Consider the following 16848-nt stretch of genomic DNA (forward strand, 5'->3'; position numbering starts at 1 on the left):
AAATCGAACCTGGGTTGTTTGGCTTCATGGGCAAATAAATGCCTTAACCACTAAGCCATCTCTCTAGCCATATATATATATAATTTTTTTTTTTTTGAGGCAGGGTCTCACTCTCTAGCCCAGGCTGACCTCAAACTCATGGCAGTCCTCCTAGTTCTGCCTCCCAAGTGCTGGGACTAAAGGTGTGCATCACCAATGCCCAGCTCCCCATTCCCTTCTTTTATCGGCCTTTCGCTCCCACGAAATCCCTTTTTCTTCCCAGCGAACTGCCCTATTTTCACGTCTGTTTGTGTGTGAGACTCACTGGGTTTAACTGAGGCGGCTTATATACCACTGAAGAACATGACCCCTCCCAGCAACCATTAACTGCCTCTAGTCCCAGGGAGGGGCAGCTCTTCACACGCCCCTCACCACCTGGACGGAATGCCGACAGGTCCAGCTTGTACAGGTCTTGTACAGGTAACCACAGCTGCCATGAGTTCATGAGTGCAATGGCCATGTCATATCTGGAAGGTGCTGGTACTTGTCAGGGGATGATACAGTTATTTGTGTAAGAATCTGTTTCTCCTTATAATAGGATACAACTGAAAAAACTGATCAGGTGCTGGTGAGATGGCTCAACCGTCAAAGGTGCTGGCTTACAAAGCCTGCTCACCCAGGATTCAACACCCCAGCACCCATGTAAAGCTGGACACAAGGTGGTGCATGCATCTAGCATTACACACACACACACACTCACACACACACACTAAATAAGAACTTAAGCACTGATCATATTACTAAAATTTTGGCCAGGGCCACACATTTAAATCGTTGATAGATAGATACTGAGACAAAGTTTGAAGTCTACCGGTAGGAAGAAGGCCCAGTGGTTAAGGGCGCTTGCTTGCAAAGTATCTGGCCCAGGTTTGACACCCCAGCACCCACATAAAAGCCAGATGCAAAAAGTGGTGCAAGCATCTAGTGTTTGTAGACTCTGGTTCATGCACACGCACGCATGCACATATACACACACAAACACACATGTGCGTGCATGCACACACGTGTACAAATATATTTTCTTTAAAAAAAAATAGTCCAGCCTCTTGGAGCAAGATGGCGGGGGGTGAGGTTGGAGTGACTCTTGGGCAGCCGCACCTTTCACGACAGGATCTTGCTACTTTGGACGTTACGAAGTTAACGCCACTTTCACATGAAGTTATCAGCAGACAAGCTACGATTAACATAGGTACAATTGGTCACGTTGTAAAAGCCATTTCCGGTGTTCACACGGTCAGATTCAAAAATGAACTTGAAAGGAACATTACAATCAAGCTTGGATATGCTAATGCTAAGATTTATAAACTTGATGACCCAAGTTGTCCTCGGCCAGAATGTTATAGGTCTTGTGGAAGTGGAACACCTGATGAGTTTCCTACAGATATTCCAGGAAGTAAAGGAAACTTCAAATTAGTCAGGCATGTGTCCTTTGTTGACTGTCCTGGCCATGATATTTTGATGGCTACGATGCTGAATGGTGCAGCAGTGATGGATGCAGCTCTTCTATTAATAGCTGGTAATGAATCTTGCCCTCAGCCTCAGACTTCAGAACACCTAGCTGCAATAGAAATCATGAAACTCAAGCATATTTTGATCCTACAGAATAAAATTGATTTAGTAAAAGAAAGTCAGGCTAAAGAACAATATGAACAAATTCTTGCATTTGTACAAGGAACAGTGGCAGAAGGAGCTCCAATTATTCCAATTTCTGCTCAACTTAAATACAATATTGAAGTTGTCTGTGAGTACATAGTAAAGAAAATTCCAGTACCCCCACGAGACTTTACTTCAGAACCTCGACTCATTGTTATTAGGTCATTTGATGTCAACAAACCTGGCTGTGAAGTTGATGACCTTAAGGGTGGTGTGGCTGGTGGTAGTATTCTAAAAGGAGTATTAAAGGTGGGCCAGGAGATAGACGTGCGACCCGGTATTGTTTCCAAAGATAGTGAAAGGAAACTTATGTGTAAACCAATCTTTTCCAAAATTGTATCACTTTTTGCGGAGCATAATGATCTTCAGTATGCTGCTCCAGGAGGTCTTATTGGAGTTGGAACAAAAATTGACCCTACTCTGTGCCGGGCTGACAGAATGGTGGGACAAGTGCTTGGTGCTGTTGGAGCTTTACCTGAGATACTCACTGAGTTAGAAATTTCCTGTTTCCTACTGAGACGCCTTCTAGGTGTGTGCACTGAAGGAGACAGGAAAGCAGCAAAGGTCCAAAAGCTGTCTAAGAATGAAGTGCTTATGGTCAACATCGGATCCTTGTCAACAGGAGGGAGAGTTAGTGCTGTGAAGGCTGATTTGGGCAAAATTGTTTTGACTAATCCTGTGTGCACAGAAGTAGGAGAAAAAATTGCCCTTAGCCGAAGGGTTGAGAAACATTGGCGCTTAATTGGCTGGGGTCAGATAAGAAGAGGAGTGACAATCAAGCCAACCGTAGATGATGACTGAAAACTCCCAGCTACACAAAACATTTGGAAGAGTTAGAGCTTCTTTTAACAACTTAGAGGTATATTTTCAAAGCAATATTAGAGGAATAATTTCACAGCTCCTTCATTTGATAGGTAGCTGTAAGTTTATTCTCATTTTTGCATGATGAAAAGCTAACCTCCAGAACAATATAGGGTCTGTGATAAGTGTAAAAATTGGTATACAATTAGATTGAACCTACATTCTCACAGAGGTTAAAGCATTCCAAAATGTCTAATTTATACAGTCAGGATGTTTAAAATAACCTATCATAGAATTTATCTGAAATGATTTTTTTCTTTTTTATGAATTCTCTTTCAGTAGCTCAACAATAAAGGACTTTTCTAGTAAAAACTGATAGATACAAATTTTCCTTGAAGACTAGCTCCTTTTTGTTTGACTCTCATATTTTGTATTATTATGTCTTTAAAATTTTGAGCAAAAACAATGCAAACAGGCTCACAGGAGGTTGACTCCTAGAATATGAGTGCTCATTCCCATGGGCCTGAAGTTAGTCTTCCCAACTAGTATGCCAGATGATTTTAGTGAACTCGTCAGGCTCTTTCCAGGATTTACTCTCTGGTGGATTTTGTTTTAGTGGAACTGGGGATGGAGCCCTGGGCCTCTTGGCTGCTATAAGCACTCTACTGTCTTCACCCCAATCTTGGGTATTGTTAGTTGATATGGTAATGACATCTGTAGACTGTAATACATGTTAATCTTTGGCTTTGGACCTTGCAAAAGGTGAAAGATGTTCAAAAAATTGAGTGAGCCCTTTTGATTTTTATATATCATTCTCCATGCCCCTGAACTTTTCTTACACTGTGCTTTTAAGTTTTTACTTATGTTTTCTGCTTTGCTATTCTGGTAGAACAATGATTCTCAATTCCAGATGACATGAGAATTGTTAGGGTAAGCTTTTACAAAACAGGGGAAAAAGTTGCTTTGATGTAGTGTTCAGATACTGATTTTATTAAAAACAAGTTTTTAAAAGAAACAAGTTTAGAAAGTTAAGTAGGCATATTAAGTAATGAATTCTACTGAGGTTTAGTAATTTGGTAATCTTTAATTTGCTTTAAATTTTCATTGAGAGGGAAATTTATACTACAGTTAATAGTGTTCTCTTTCAGATATTGATGCTGCCTTACAGGAGTTTAGAAGCTGTGGCTATAGGTCATTATTTAAATTTAAATGTTTTGAGGGTGAATACTGACATGTACTTGATAAACTTTGAAGGGTTGTATTGTAGCATGAAGACATTTACATAAAATAAATTCTTAACCAAACATTAATTTTTTAAAATCTAATCTCACCAGAATTGAAAATAAATGTCTTACAATTCATTTTAAGCAGCCATGTGAATTTCAGCAGCTTTGTAAAGCACTGTGCTTAATGTAATGGTTATCCACAGGAGTGAATGAAAACAATGTACCTTATGGTTGTGGTTGTCAACAGAAGATGTTATTTTATTGAGAAAGTGCTCATTAATTGATGTTACTGATGAAAGTAAATTGCAAATATAAATTTTCTTGTCTCTACCCAGCAGCACAAAAAAAAAAAAAAATAGTCCAGTCAGGTGTGGTGATGCACACCTTTAATCCCAGTACTAGGGAGGCAGAGGTAGGAGGATCATCATGAGTTTTGAGGCCAGCCTGAGACTACATAGTAAATTCCAGGTCAGCCTCAGCCACAGTTAGACCCTACCTCAAAAAAACAAAAAAGAAAGAAAAAAAAAAAGTCCAATATGAGATTACCATGCAATCAGCTGCCATCATTGCTACACTTATGTAAATGTTCAGGCTACATTTGAAGAAGCTAAACTTATTTTGCAAACAGACTGGTCTTTCTTTGGTGTCTTTGATAAACAGGGAGAAGGCTATAGGCCATCTGTAGTCAGATACTCATGTTTCTATATCATGTATGTTATTAGCTTGTGGCCCTGCTTATTGCTTCCCCCTCATTTTATTTAATGATTTACTAATAGATGATTATGAGTAATAATTAAAATTATTTATTATTCAGTCCCAATTAGGACTGAATCAATTTTTTTCCTAGTTTCTTCTAGTGTCTAGCCTTGAACTCGTGATTCTCCCACCACTTGCCTAAGTGCTGAGGCTGCAGGCTGGTACCTGGCCGGTACTCTTGTGAGCACAGTAGAAGCATTAGCCTTTTTCCCCTACTTGTTCCCTTCTCCTATCACGTTTTATTTAAGCAAACATTTAGTTGTTTATTTATGAGAGTGAACGGGGAAGAGAGGGAGAGAAAATGGGCGCACCAGGGTGATCTCCAGCCACTGCAAACAAACTCCAGATGCATGCGCCCCCTTGTGCATCTGGCTTATGTGGGTCCTGGGGAATTGAACTGGGATCCTTTGACTTTTCAAACACCTTAACCGCTAAGCCATCTCTCCAGCCCTATTCATGTTTTTTTTAGTTTTGTTTTTTTGAGGCAGGGTCTCACTCTACCCAGCCTGACCTGGAACTCATTCTGCAGCCTAGTTTCAGCCCCTTTCTTATGGCCCTTTATTATTTTTATTATTATTATTATTATTATTATTATTATTATTATTATTATTATTTTCCAGGTAGGGCCTCACTCTAGTCCAGGCTGACCTGGAATTCAATATGTAATCTCAGGGTGGCCTCAAACTCACTGCGATCCTCCTACCTCTGCCTCCCGAGTGCTGAGATTAAAGGCGTGCACCACCACGCCAGACTAGTCTGTCTACTTGAGAAATTTGACAGAGATCAGAATAGGAAGTTTACAAAGGGAAATACAAACCAGAGCTGGCAAGAGCATTATAAACCCAGACTGTGTGTTAGTTGCAAGCCAAGGCCAACAGTAAGGGTAGCCAGCTAATAGATTAAAAGACCATAATTTAAGAATTCCAGGTCAGCCTGAGCTAGAGTGAGACTTTACCTTGAACTCTCCCCCCACCCAAAAAAAAAAGTCAAGTAGACAGACTAATGCTGTCCCAGCACCTTGAGATGTTAATGCCTACAGAGCAGGCAAATTGCACCTAGCAACTGGATACCAGGAAAACAGTCTGAGAGCCACTCCTTCCAAACCTTGTGCTCAAAGGTGGCAAGGTGCTAAAAATCTTTTTTTTTTTGAGGTAGGGTCTCGCTTGAGCCCAGACTGACTGGGAATTCACTATGTAGTCTCAGGCTGGCCTCAAACTCACAAGCTCCTATAATAATAGGTAGCTAGGATTATAGTTTGAGGATGATGAAGAGGGCATATGATATACTGCCAGCAACTGCTTGTGTCCAGTAGTGTGGCCTGAGCGGTCGCTGCTATTCTGTCCTTGCTCCTCTGGTTTTTCTTTTGGACTTTGGGCATGCAATATACGTTCTCTCCCACTGTGCTGTATCGTCAGCCTTCATACCGTTTCAAGATAGTCCCCCAACACACGAATGCACTGCACCGTATATATCCTGTAAGCTTGTAATTTGAATGTGTTTAATGCACTTTTTTTTTTTGCAGGTTTGTAGAGAATGTGTATGGTGTGGTGTGTGGACTGTTTAGTGGTACATGTGCCCCACGTGCTTGTGTGCAGAGGCCAGAGAACATCGGGTGTTCTCCTCACTCATCCACATATTATCTTGAGATGGGGTCTTTCCCTAAATCCAGAGCAGCTGTCCTTCTGTAAACCCCAGTTTCACTAGTCTCAACTCTGCCCCCTACAGATTGGGGATACACACATGCATGGTCACACTTAAGTTTTTAAAAATATTTTATTTTTATGGGGCTGGAGAGATGGCTTAGTGGTTAAGCGCTTTCCTGTGAAGCCTCTCTATCAGCCTCATTCTCTCTGTCTGTCCCTCTCAAATAAATAAATAAATAAAACAGAAAAAAAATAAAATATTTTATTTTTATTTATTTGACAGAGAAAGAGGGGGAGAGAGAGAGAGAATGAATGGGCTCTAGACACTGCAAACGAACTCCAGACGCATGCGCCCCCTTGTGCATTTGACTAACGTGGGTCCTGGGGAGTCGAACCTGGGTCCTTTGGCTTTGCAGGCAAGCACCTTAATGGTTAAGCCATCCTTCCAGCCCAACATTTAGTTTTTTATTCATTTTTATTTATTTGAGAGTGACGGAGAGAGAAAGAAAGAGGGAGGGAGGGAGGGAGAGAGAGAATGGGCATGCTAGGGCTTCCAGCCACTGCAAATGAACTCCAGGCACATGCACCCCCTTGTGCATCTGGCTAATGTGGGTTCTGGGGAACTGAGCCTTGAACCCAGTCCTTAGGCTTCCCAGGCAAGCGCTTAACCGCTGAGCCATCTCTCCAGCCCATTTTTTAGGTTTATCTTTGTCTGTCCCTCCCCTAAGCCCCCCCTTCCCCCGCCAAGGTAGGGTCTTGCTCTAGCCCAGGCCGACCTGGAATTCACTATGTGGTCTCAAGGTGGCCTTGAGCTCATGGTGATTCACCTCCCACCTCTGCCTCCAGAGTGCTGGAACTGAAGGCGTGCACCACCATGCCTGGTCACACAAGTTTTTTACACGGGTTCTGGGGAGTCAAACTTTGTGCTCTTCGGTCCAAGAGGTCTTCATGTTTATGCCACAAGTGCTCGTAATCACTCAGCTATCTTTCTAGCCCCTTTAAGGTAAAATTTCTAAAAAATATTTTAAAAAACTAAGTATTGAGAACCAGCCTAGATGCCTTTCAGCTGATGAATGGACAATGAAAATGTGGTATATTTATACAATGGAGTTTTATTCAGCTGAAAATTAATGGAATTTAAAAATTTCTGGGAAATGGATGGATCTGGACAAGATTGTACTAAGTGAGGTAACCCAGGCTTGGAAAGTCAAATGTTGCATATTCTCTCATATGTGGATCCTGACTCCAAATGTTTAGATCTGCGTGGGAGCTGGAATAAAAGTCAGTAACAAAGGTCAGGAAGCTAGAAAGGAGATACGAGGAACAGAGAGGGGAGGATTTAAGGGCAGGTACATTAGGTATGTATGTAGAGGGGCAGAATACTGGGGATAAAATAGTCTAAATGGGGTCAGGAGAGAGGATAGAGAAGGGTTAATAAAAATTTACGATGTTATGAATAAGCATATGGAAACCTGCATCTTCCCTAGCAAATAACACATGTTTAAAAAAGAAGAGCTGGAAAGACGGCTTAACGGCTAAGGTGCTTGCCTGTGAAGCCTAAGGACCCATGTTCAACTCTCCAGATCCCATATAAGCCAGACACACAAAGGTAAGGCAAGCACAAGGTTTGCACATGCCTACTAGCTGGCACAAGTGTTGGAGTTCAATTTCACTGGATGAGGCCCTGGCATGCCAGTTTTCCTCTCTTTAAAAAAAAAATAAAACTTGGGCTGCAAGGCCACTGAGAAATCCTGCTGGATCTGAGCCGATAACCTCCTCCATGGAGACCAGCTAACAGAAAGCTGAAAGAAGCCATTCTGTATGCAGTTTAATGGGAGAGAGAAATCACCAGTGAAGATACTCAACAGTGGACACTGCAAGCCTTCTACTTGGCCAGCCAGGCCAAATGAGCCAATGGGTGCAATAGTGGCACGTCTGTTATGGGGGAAACCAACTGCTCTCTCATTGGACTGGAGGCCCGCTCCATGGGAGGGAATACATCCCCGATACTGAAAACTTAAAACAGGGGTTGTCATAAGCCCTAGGGGTGTAACATCTGCTGTTTGGCTAAATGTATATACTATGCTTATCAAACTGCCCAGTATGCACTTCTGTTAATGTTCATACCCTTGCCGGGTATGGTGGCACACGTCTTTAATCCCAGCACTCAGGAAACAAAGGTAGGAGGATTGCCATGAGTTCAAGGCCACCCTGAGACAACAGAGTGAATTCCAGGTCAGCCTGGACTAGTGTGAGACCCTACCTAGAAAAAACAAAAAATAAATAAATAAAAATAAAATGTTCACACCCTTATATTAATGCTACTCTCACTTTTGGTAGAGAATCTTCTCTTTTCAGATGGCAGTGACCTTGGGATGACTCAGAAGGTATCATGGTGCTGGAAAGAAATGACCGCAGTGCTAAGTACTGCAATATCTCTATCACACCTTCCAAGGCTCAGGGTCTCATGCGGAAGAGGTGGCAGAAAGAATGCAAGAGCCAAAGGAAGGGCAGGACTCCATACAAAATGCTCCCTCCAGACACAAAATGGACTGGATATCTATGACCTCACAGTGCCTACACAAGACCATCATAATAGGAGGAAAAGATCATGACATCAAAAGTAAAAGAGAGACTGATTGAGATGGGGAGGGGGTATGACGGAGAATGGAGTTTCAAAGGGGAAAGTGGAGGGAGGGAGGGTAGTACCATGGGCTATTTTTTATAATCATGGAAGTTGTTAATAAAAAAAATAATAAAAATAAAAAATAAAAAAAAAAATGAAAAAGGAGAAAGAGAGAGAGGCTGGAGAGATGGCTTAGTGCTTAAGTCACTTGTCTGCAAAGCCAAAGAACCCAGGTTCAATTCCTCAGGAACCACATAAGCCAGATGTACAAGGTGGTGCATGTGTCTAGAGTTTGTTTGCAGTGGCCAAAAGCCCTGGTGTGTCCATTCTATCTTCCTCTTCCTTCCTTCCTTCCCTCCACTCCTCCCTTCCTTCCCTTCTTCTCTTCATCAAATAAATTTAAAATTTTTTTTAAAAATACATTTATTTATTTGAGAGAAAGAGGCCCAGAGAGAGAGAGAGAAAGAGAGAGAGAGAGAGAGAGAGAGACGGGGGGGGGGAATGGGCGCACCACGGCCTCCAGCCACTTCAAATAAACTCCAGATGCATGTGCCACCTTGTGCATCTGGCTTATGTGGGTCCTAGAGAATCAACCTGGGATTCTTCGGCTTTGCAGGCAAATGCCTTAACCACTAAGCCATCTCTCCAGCCTCTAATTAAAAAAAAATTTGTAATAAAAAAAAAAAGTTTAGGCAGAAGTATCCTGTAAAGGTAAAGAATGTGCCCAGAAGCTATAGAATGTTATTGGGATTTTTTTTTTTTTTCGAGGTAGGGTTTCACTAGACCAGGCTGACCTGGAATTCACTATGTAGTCTCAGAGTGGCCTCGAACTCTCAGCTGATCCTCCTACCTCTGCCTCCCAAGTGCTGGGATTAAAGGTGTGTGCCATCGTGCCCGGCCAAGATTTGTTTTTTTGAGGTACGGTCTTGCTGTAGCACAGGCTGACTTGGAATTCACTCTAGCCTTGAACTCACAGTGCTTCTCCTACCTCTGCCTTCTAAGTCCTGGGATTAAAGGTTCACGGTATACGCCACCATGCCCAACAGAGAAGGGGAGCACCAGGGCCTTTAGCTGCTGCAAATGACATATGTTCCACTTTGTGCATCTGGCTTTACATGGGTAATGGGGAATCAAACTTGGGTTGTTAGGCTTTACGGGCAAGCACCTTAACCACTGAACCATGTCTCCAGTCCACTTTCCTTTTCACAACTACCTTTCTTGGCTCCAGGTTCTCCCATAGCTTGCCACATAAAATAATGGTAGTCTGCAGACTCTTGCTTTGAAGACCACTGGTTCATAAACTACCAGAGGTAGGCTATTAATTAAATTTTTTTTTAAGTGCCAGGAACTAAACCCAGGACATCATAAAAAAGCATTCTACCGGCTGGGCGTGGTGGCGCACGCCTTTAATCCCAGCCCTCGGGAGGCAGAGGTAGGAGGATCGCCATGAGTTCAAGGCCACCCTGAGACTACATAGTGAATTCCAGGTCAGCCTGGGCTAGAGTGAGACCCTACCTCGAAAAACAAAACAAAACAAAACAAAACAAAACAAAACAAAACAAAACAAAACAAAACAAAACAGCACTCTACCACTGAGCTATTCAATTCAATTCTGACCTACTGTCAGACGGTGAGCTGGAGGAAGAAAAGATAAACCAAGACAGGAAGTGCTTCACCAGCCATTTTACCCTTTAATGCTTTGGGCACACATCTAATTTGTCACCGTGGGAGCTGTGACAGCAAGGCTCACAGCATTGATTCATACACATTATTTGCATCATATGAAGAGAACCTTGACTTAATTGGGCTACTTGCTACCATTAGAGAGCTGCCTCATTTGCTGTCAAGAGAACTGCTGTGACAATGACGGGAAAGACAGGTGGAGGCACCTGGGGGCAAAAGTGAACTCAGATATGTCTAAAAATTAAGAATTTGGTGGAAAATACAGAATTTACTTAAGGATAGAGAATTATTAAGCAATAGTTCCATTATTTCCAGAAATCACTAAATTTAGAACCAAGACTTTCAGGATATAGCAACCCCAAATAAGTTCAGACAGCTACAGAATCAGTGCTTGAGAACAAAAATTGTTAAAACCAACCTATGCATCTGATGTGATTCAAAGTGGGGAAAGGTCCTAAAAACTGAAGGCGCCTGCAGGGACAGCCGAGTCTTGCGTTCGCCGCTATGCTGCCGCCACCGCTCTCCTTCCAGGACCTTCAGAATTCCACTCACACACATTATTTCCAGCACGTGCTTGAAGTCTTATGAAGAGTCTGTCTGGGTTTCACCACTTCATTTAACCTCTTGGTCACGGAGTCCTGAGAGTTCGCAGTGTTGGTAAAGTCTTGTGTGCCTAGGGTCAAAATTGCTGGTGGAGCACAGCAACTTCTTGGCCCATCACATTTCCTTGTCCTTGGACCTCCTCATATCTGGTCATTTCTGCAGAGGGACATCATCTACTGCAATAAAGTATGGTCAAAACCATTTTTTTGTAGATACTTCCTTCCAATGTCCAATAATGAAGGTGGTCAGGACAACTTGGAAGGAAGCTGCAAAATTCCAGCTGGGAATCCTGACTTTGTTAGATGAGGACACAGTAAAATCACTTTTGTCCCCTGAAGATTTTATTAGAGTCAAAAAGAAGCATCCATGAGACTCAAATGTGCTAGATATAAAATTGATGGTATGCTAATTGGTCCATAAAGGGTTGCACAAGGTAATCTGTGGCAAAATAGAAAACGAGGCCAAAGGTGATGGAGATCGGAAGAGCTGGCAACGCTTTCTTGAAAATGGCGAGGAGGAGTAGCGTAAGGCACAGACCCTGCGGAGGAGGCGGAAGGCACAGTCATGATCGTGACGTTTCATGCAGAGAACCCAATACACATTGGTCAAGTGAGTATTTTCTTTTGGGGTTAAATTTTAGAACAAATGTTTCATTAAGTTTGGAAGAAGAGTCATGAAAGAAAAAGATGGATTCTAGAACCAGGCCTGATGGTGTGTGCTTATAGTCTCAGCTACTCAGGAGGCTGAGGCAGGAGCAGTACTTGAGCCCAGAAGTTTGAGACTAGATTGAGCAACATATTGAGAAAGGGGGAGAGAAGCCGAGGGGAAGACTGAACAGAAAAGTACCTCTATTTTCAGTATTAGAGATTGAACCCAAGGCCTCATGCATGCTGTGTGGCCCTCAAAAATGGAGCTGCTCCCCCCTTTTGAGGCAGGGTCTCCATATAGAGTCCAAGCTAGCTTCAAACTCTCATCTTCCTGCTTCACCTCCTGAGTGTGCTAGAGTTATAGGCATGCATCATCATGCTGTTTTTTTTTTTGTTGTTGTTGTTTTTTCGAGGTAGGGTCTCACTGTAGCTCAGGCTGACCTGGAATTCACTATAGAGTCTCAGGGTGGCCTCGAACTCATGGTGCTCCTCCTACCGAGTGCTGGGATTAAAGGTGTGTACCACCACGCCTGGCTTCTTTTTTTTTGTATTTTGAGGTAGGGCTCACTCTAGTCCAGGCTGACCTGGAATTCACTCTGTGGCATCAAATGGGCCTCAAACACACAGTGATCCTTCTACCTTGGCCTCCCAAGTGCTTTGATTAAAGGTGTATACCACCACGCCTAGATAAGTATATATATATATTTTTTTTTGATAAAAAGTAACCCACATTATTTTCCTTCACTATATAGAGATCACCATGCAGTTGATCTTTATTCCCTAACTCAGAATCTGAAAATAAGTAGTTTTGAAAAAGAAATTAAAGAACACAGAAATTTTTGTCTGCAATACTGAGCAGGCTCTGTGACTTTGGCTGGCTGCATGTATGTGTATGGGCAAGCACATGCCAGGGTATTCTTGTGAAGGTCAGAGGACAACCTGGGGGTGTTGGTTCTCTTTTGCCACCTTGTTTTTTTGAATTTAATTTATTTATTTGAGAGAAGGAGGGAGGGAGGGGGAGAGAATGGGTGCACCAGGGCTTCAGCCACTGCAAACAAACTCCAGATGCATGCACCACACTGTACATCTGGCTTACGTGGATCCTGGAGAGTCAAACCGGGATCCTTTGGCTTTGCAGGCAAGGGCCTTAACCTCTAAGCATCTCTAAGCCACCTTGTTTTTGAGACAGGGTCTCTCTGTCATTGGAAAGGCCAGTGTACTGGCTTGAAAGCTTTAGGGTTTTCTTTCCCCCCCTCCCCACCCAGGGTCTCACTCTAGCCCAGACTGACCTGGAATTCACTATGTGGCCTCAAGGTCACCTTTAACTCATGGTGATCCTCCTACCTCTGCTTCCCAAGTGCTGGGATTAAAGGTATGCACCATCACGCCCGGCTAGGCTAGGCTTTAGGATTTTCGTGGTGCCGTCTTGTGGTGGTTTGATTCAGGTGTCCCCCATAAATTTAGGTGTCCTGATTGATAGGTCCTCAGCTGATGGAGATTTGGGATCTCACACTCCTGGAGGCAGTGCATTGTGGAGGCGGGCTTATGGGTTACGGCCAGCTCCCCCTTGCTAGTGTGTGGCACGCTCTCCTGTTGCTGTGGTCCATCTTATGTGGGTCAGGAGGTGATGTCCCCCCGCTGCTCATGCCATCATTCCCCTGCCATCATGGAGCTTCCTCTCCAGTCTGTAAGTCAAAATAAAATCTTTTTTCTCCACAAGCTGCTCTTGGTTGGGTATTTCCTGCCAGCAATGCCAACCTGACTGCAGCACTCCTCCCACTACTGTAGGTATGCTGGGATTACAGACCGCACCACTCTGTGTCTGGTTTTACACAGGTGCCTGGGATCAGTCTCACATTGGTATGCTTGAGGGGCAAGTTCCTTTAGCTGCGGAGCTGCCACCACAGCCCATGGCTCACTGTAACACTAGCTACAAAGTATGGAGCTGGCATTGCTTCAGTTCACTCACAGGTTTTTTTTGTTTTGTTTTTGTTTTTCGAGGTAGGGTCTTGATGTAGATCAGGTGGACCTGGAATTCACCCTGTAGTCTCAGGGTGGCCTTGAACTCTCAGCAATTCTCCTACCTCTGCCTCCCAAGTGCTGGGATTAAAGGCATGCTACCATGCCCGGCTACAATTACTATTCTTTTTTTTTTTTTTTAAATATTTTACTTATTTATTTATGAGAAAGAGAGAATGGGCATGCCAGGGCCTCTAGCCAGTGCATATGAACTCCAGACACATGTGCCCCTTGTGCATCTGGCTAACGTGGGTCCTGGGGAATTGAACATGTGTCCTTAGACTTCACAGGCAAATGCCATAACCATTAAGCCATTTCCCCAGTCCCCTACAATTAATATTCTCAACAGACAACACATGACTAGACTATAAAAGTGGAGAATGACTCAAATAAGGTCAAATTATCTGTTTTGAAAAGCTAAGAGGATTGGAACTCTTAGCCTACCTGTGATTAAAAGTAAACTGGGGCTGGAAAGATGGCTTAGCAGTTAAGATGCCTGCCTATGAAGCCTAAGGACCCAGGTTTGGCTCCCAGAACCCATGTAAGCCAGATGCACAAGGTGACACATGCACACAAGGCTGCATATGTGCACAAGGTGACACATACATATGGAATTTGACTGCAGTGGTTACAGGCCCTGGTGCACCAATTCTCTCTCTCACTGAAAAAAAGTAAATTGGGGCTGGAGAGATGGCTTAGCGGTTAAGTGCTTGCTTGTGAAGCCTAAGGACGCCAGTTCGAGGCTCGATTCCCCAGAACCCACGTTAGCCAGATGCACAAGGGGGCGCACGCGTCTGGAGTTCGTTTGCAGAGGCTGGAAGCCCTGGCGCGCCCATTCTCTCTCTCTCCCTCTATCTGTCTTTCTCTCTGTGTCTGTCGCTCTCCAATAAATAAACAAATAATGAATAAAAAATATCTTAAAAAAAGTAAATAGCCTGAAAGATACACTAGATCCCGAGTTCTAGCACATTGTTATTTCATATACTTACAATTAATATGGCTACGAAACAGGCTATGGTTGTGTTCCAGTCTCCACTGGCAGTTGCAGAGGCTTTACCAACCAGAACACTGTAGAAAATGAAATCTCCTAATCCAAGTTTTACTCCCCCTAAAAAAGGAAAGATTAAACATATAAAAAAGCTGGTTATGATTTTTTTTTGAGGCAACCCCAACAGACTGCTTTTTGGTTTTTTGTTTTGTTTTGAGGTAGTCTCACTCTAGTCCAGGCTGACCTGGAATTCACTATGTCATCTCAGGGTGGCCTCAAATTCTTGGCAATCCTCCTCCCTCTGCCTCCTGAGTGCTGGGATTAAAGGCATGCGACACCACACCCGGCCAGATTGCTTTTTTAAAAAATGCGCATGTTTGAGATGGGGAGGTAATATGATGGAGAATGGAATTTCAAAGGGGAAAGTGTGTGGTGGGGAGGGAATTACCATGGGATATTTTTTTATAATCATGGAAAATGCTAATAAAAACTTAAAAAAAAAGAAAAAAAATGCGCATGTGCAAGCCGGGCACGGTGGTGCACGCCTTTAATCCCAGCACTCGGGAAGCAGAGGTAGGAGGATCGCTGTGAGTTCAAGGCTGCCCTGAGACTCCATAGTGAATTCCAGGTCAGCTTGGGCTACAGTGAGACCCTACCTCGAAAAACAAAAAAAAAAAAAAAAAAAAAAAAAAAAAAAAAAAAAAAAAAAAAAGCAAGCAAGCACTGGCGCATGCCAAGGCCTCACTCAGCCACTGCAATAACAATCCAGACACGTGCACCTCTTTGTCCTTAGGCGTCACAGGCAAGTGCCTTAACCGCTAAGCCATCTCTGCAGCCCTATGTTTTTGTTTTTGTTTGTGAAACAAAGTCCCCTTGCTAATGTAATTCAAGCTGGCTTTGAACTTTAATCTTCCTGCTTCATCCACCCAAGCACTGGTACAGGTGTGCACAACCATTCCCGGCTATTATGACTTCATAATTCAAAAACTATGACTCTATGCCAGGTGTGGTGGTACATACCTGTATTCTCACCTAGTCAGGAGACTGAGTGAAGGATGGCTTTAGTCCAGGAATTTGAGTCCAGCCAGTTTGGGCAACAAGTTGTGACCTTATTCCAAAATCCAAAATCAGGATCTGGAGAGATGGCTCAGCAACTAAGGTGCTTGTTTGCAAAGCCTGACAGCCTGTGTGTGATTCCCCAGTACCACGTAAAACTAGATGATCAAAGTGGCACACGTGCCTGGAGTCCATTTGCAAAAAAATTAAATAAATAATCCAAAAACAAATGAACAAAACATACAGGTCCAAACTGAAAGAGATGTCAGGACATGATAGACAAAATTAGGCTTTAGGGTTTAGCTATTTTTTTTAATCTGCAAGGAAGTTAAGACTCTTTTTGTTTGTTTGTTTTTGTTTTTTCATGGTAGAGTCTCACTCTGTAGTCCAGGCTGACCTGGAATTCATATGTAGTCTCAGGGTAAGCCTCGAACTCACTGTGATCCTCCTACCTCTGCCTCCCAAGTGCTGGGATTAAAGATGTGTACCACCATACCAGGCTTCAGATTCCTTTTTTTTTCCCCCTTTCTTTTACTTTTATGTATGTATTTGGAGACAGAAAGAGGGAGAGAAAGGAAGGAGGGAAGAGGAGAGGAGGGACTGAGAATAAATAGGCATACCAGGGCTTCCTGACACTGAAAATGAACTCCAGATGCATGCACCACTTTCTGCATCTAGCTTTACGTGGATCATGGAGAACTGAACCCAGGCCATCAAGCTTTGCAAGCAAGTGCCTTTAAGTGCTGAGCCACCTCTCCAGCCTGAATTTTAGATTTCATGTGACTGTGAGTCTGAAGTACCAATAGAGGCTACTATTATATTGTTACTAACACCACCACATATAATTATCTTCTGAGTAGTTTATACCCAGAACTTGTACTAAATTCTCACAACCACCCCTAAGCAGCTTGATTGAGGGCTACTTTATGTCATGATTTAGTGACTGTGGAGAACATACAGCATTTTCATAATCCATACTACCACTTCTCCAAACAGATACCATGGACCGACTCAAGAGCATCTTCCAACCCAGGCCTGGGATACTCTCTTTCCTTCTCTCTTTCTCTCCTTCCTTCCTTCCTTCCTTCCCTCCCTCTTTTTTTTTTTT

At 43.1% G+C, this 16848-nt stretch overlaps 2 protein-coding genes across 4 annotated transcripts in view; one reads left to right on the forward strand and one right to left on the reverse strand.

The window, feature by feature from the left end:
- Positions 1–1095: 1095 nt before the first annotated feature.
- On the forward strand, positions 1096–2493 carry LOC123462120 (eukaryotic translation initiation factor 2 subunit 3, X-linked-like). The gene has a single exon (XM_045154326.1). It carries the CDS (start codon positions 1096–1098, stop codon positions 2491–2493), a length of 1398 nt encoding a protein of 465 aa, XP_045010261.1.
- A 7919-nt stretch (positions 2494–10412) lies between these two features.
- Psen1 (presenilin 1) overlaps positions 10413–16848 on the reverse strand; it is a 75200-nt gene continuing 68764 nt past the window's right edge. For all 3 annotated transcript variants that reach the window (XM_045154323.1, XM_045154325.1, XM_045154322.1), the window contains 2 exons: positions 14686–14804; positions 10413–11568 (listed from right to left, as the gene is read on the reverse strand). In XM_045154323.1, the coding sequence (XP_045010258.1) occupies positions 11413–11568; positions 14686–14804 (275 nt within the window). In that variant the 3' untranslated portion in view covers positions 10413–11412. The remainder of the gene's footprint in view (positions 11569–14685; positions 14805–16848) is intronic.

Source organism: Jaculus jaculus, chromosome 7, assembly GCF_020740685.1.
Source record: "Jaculus jaculus isolate mJacJac1 chromosome 7, mJacJac1.mat.Y.cur, whole genome shotgun sequence".
Classification (NCBI taxonomy): domain Eukaryota; kingdom Metazoa; phylum Chordata; class Mammalia; order Rodentia; family Dipodidae; genus Jaculus; species Jaculus jaculus.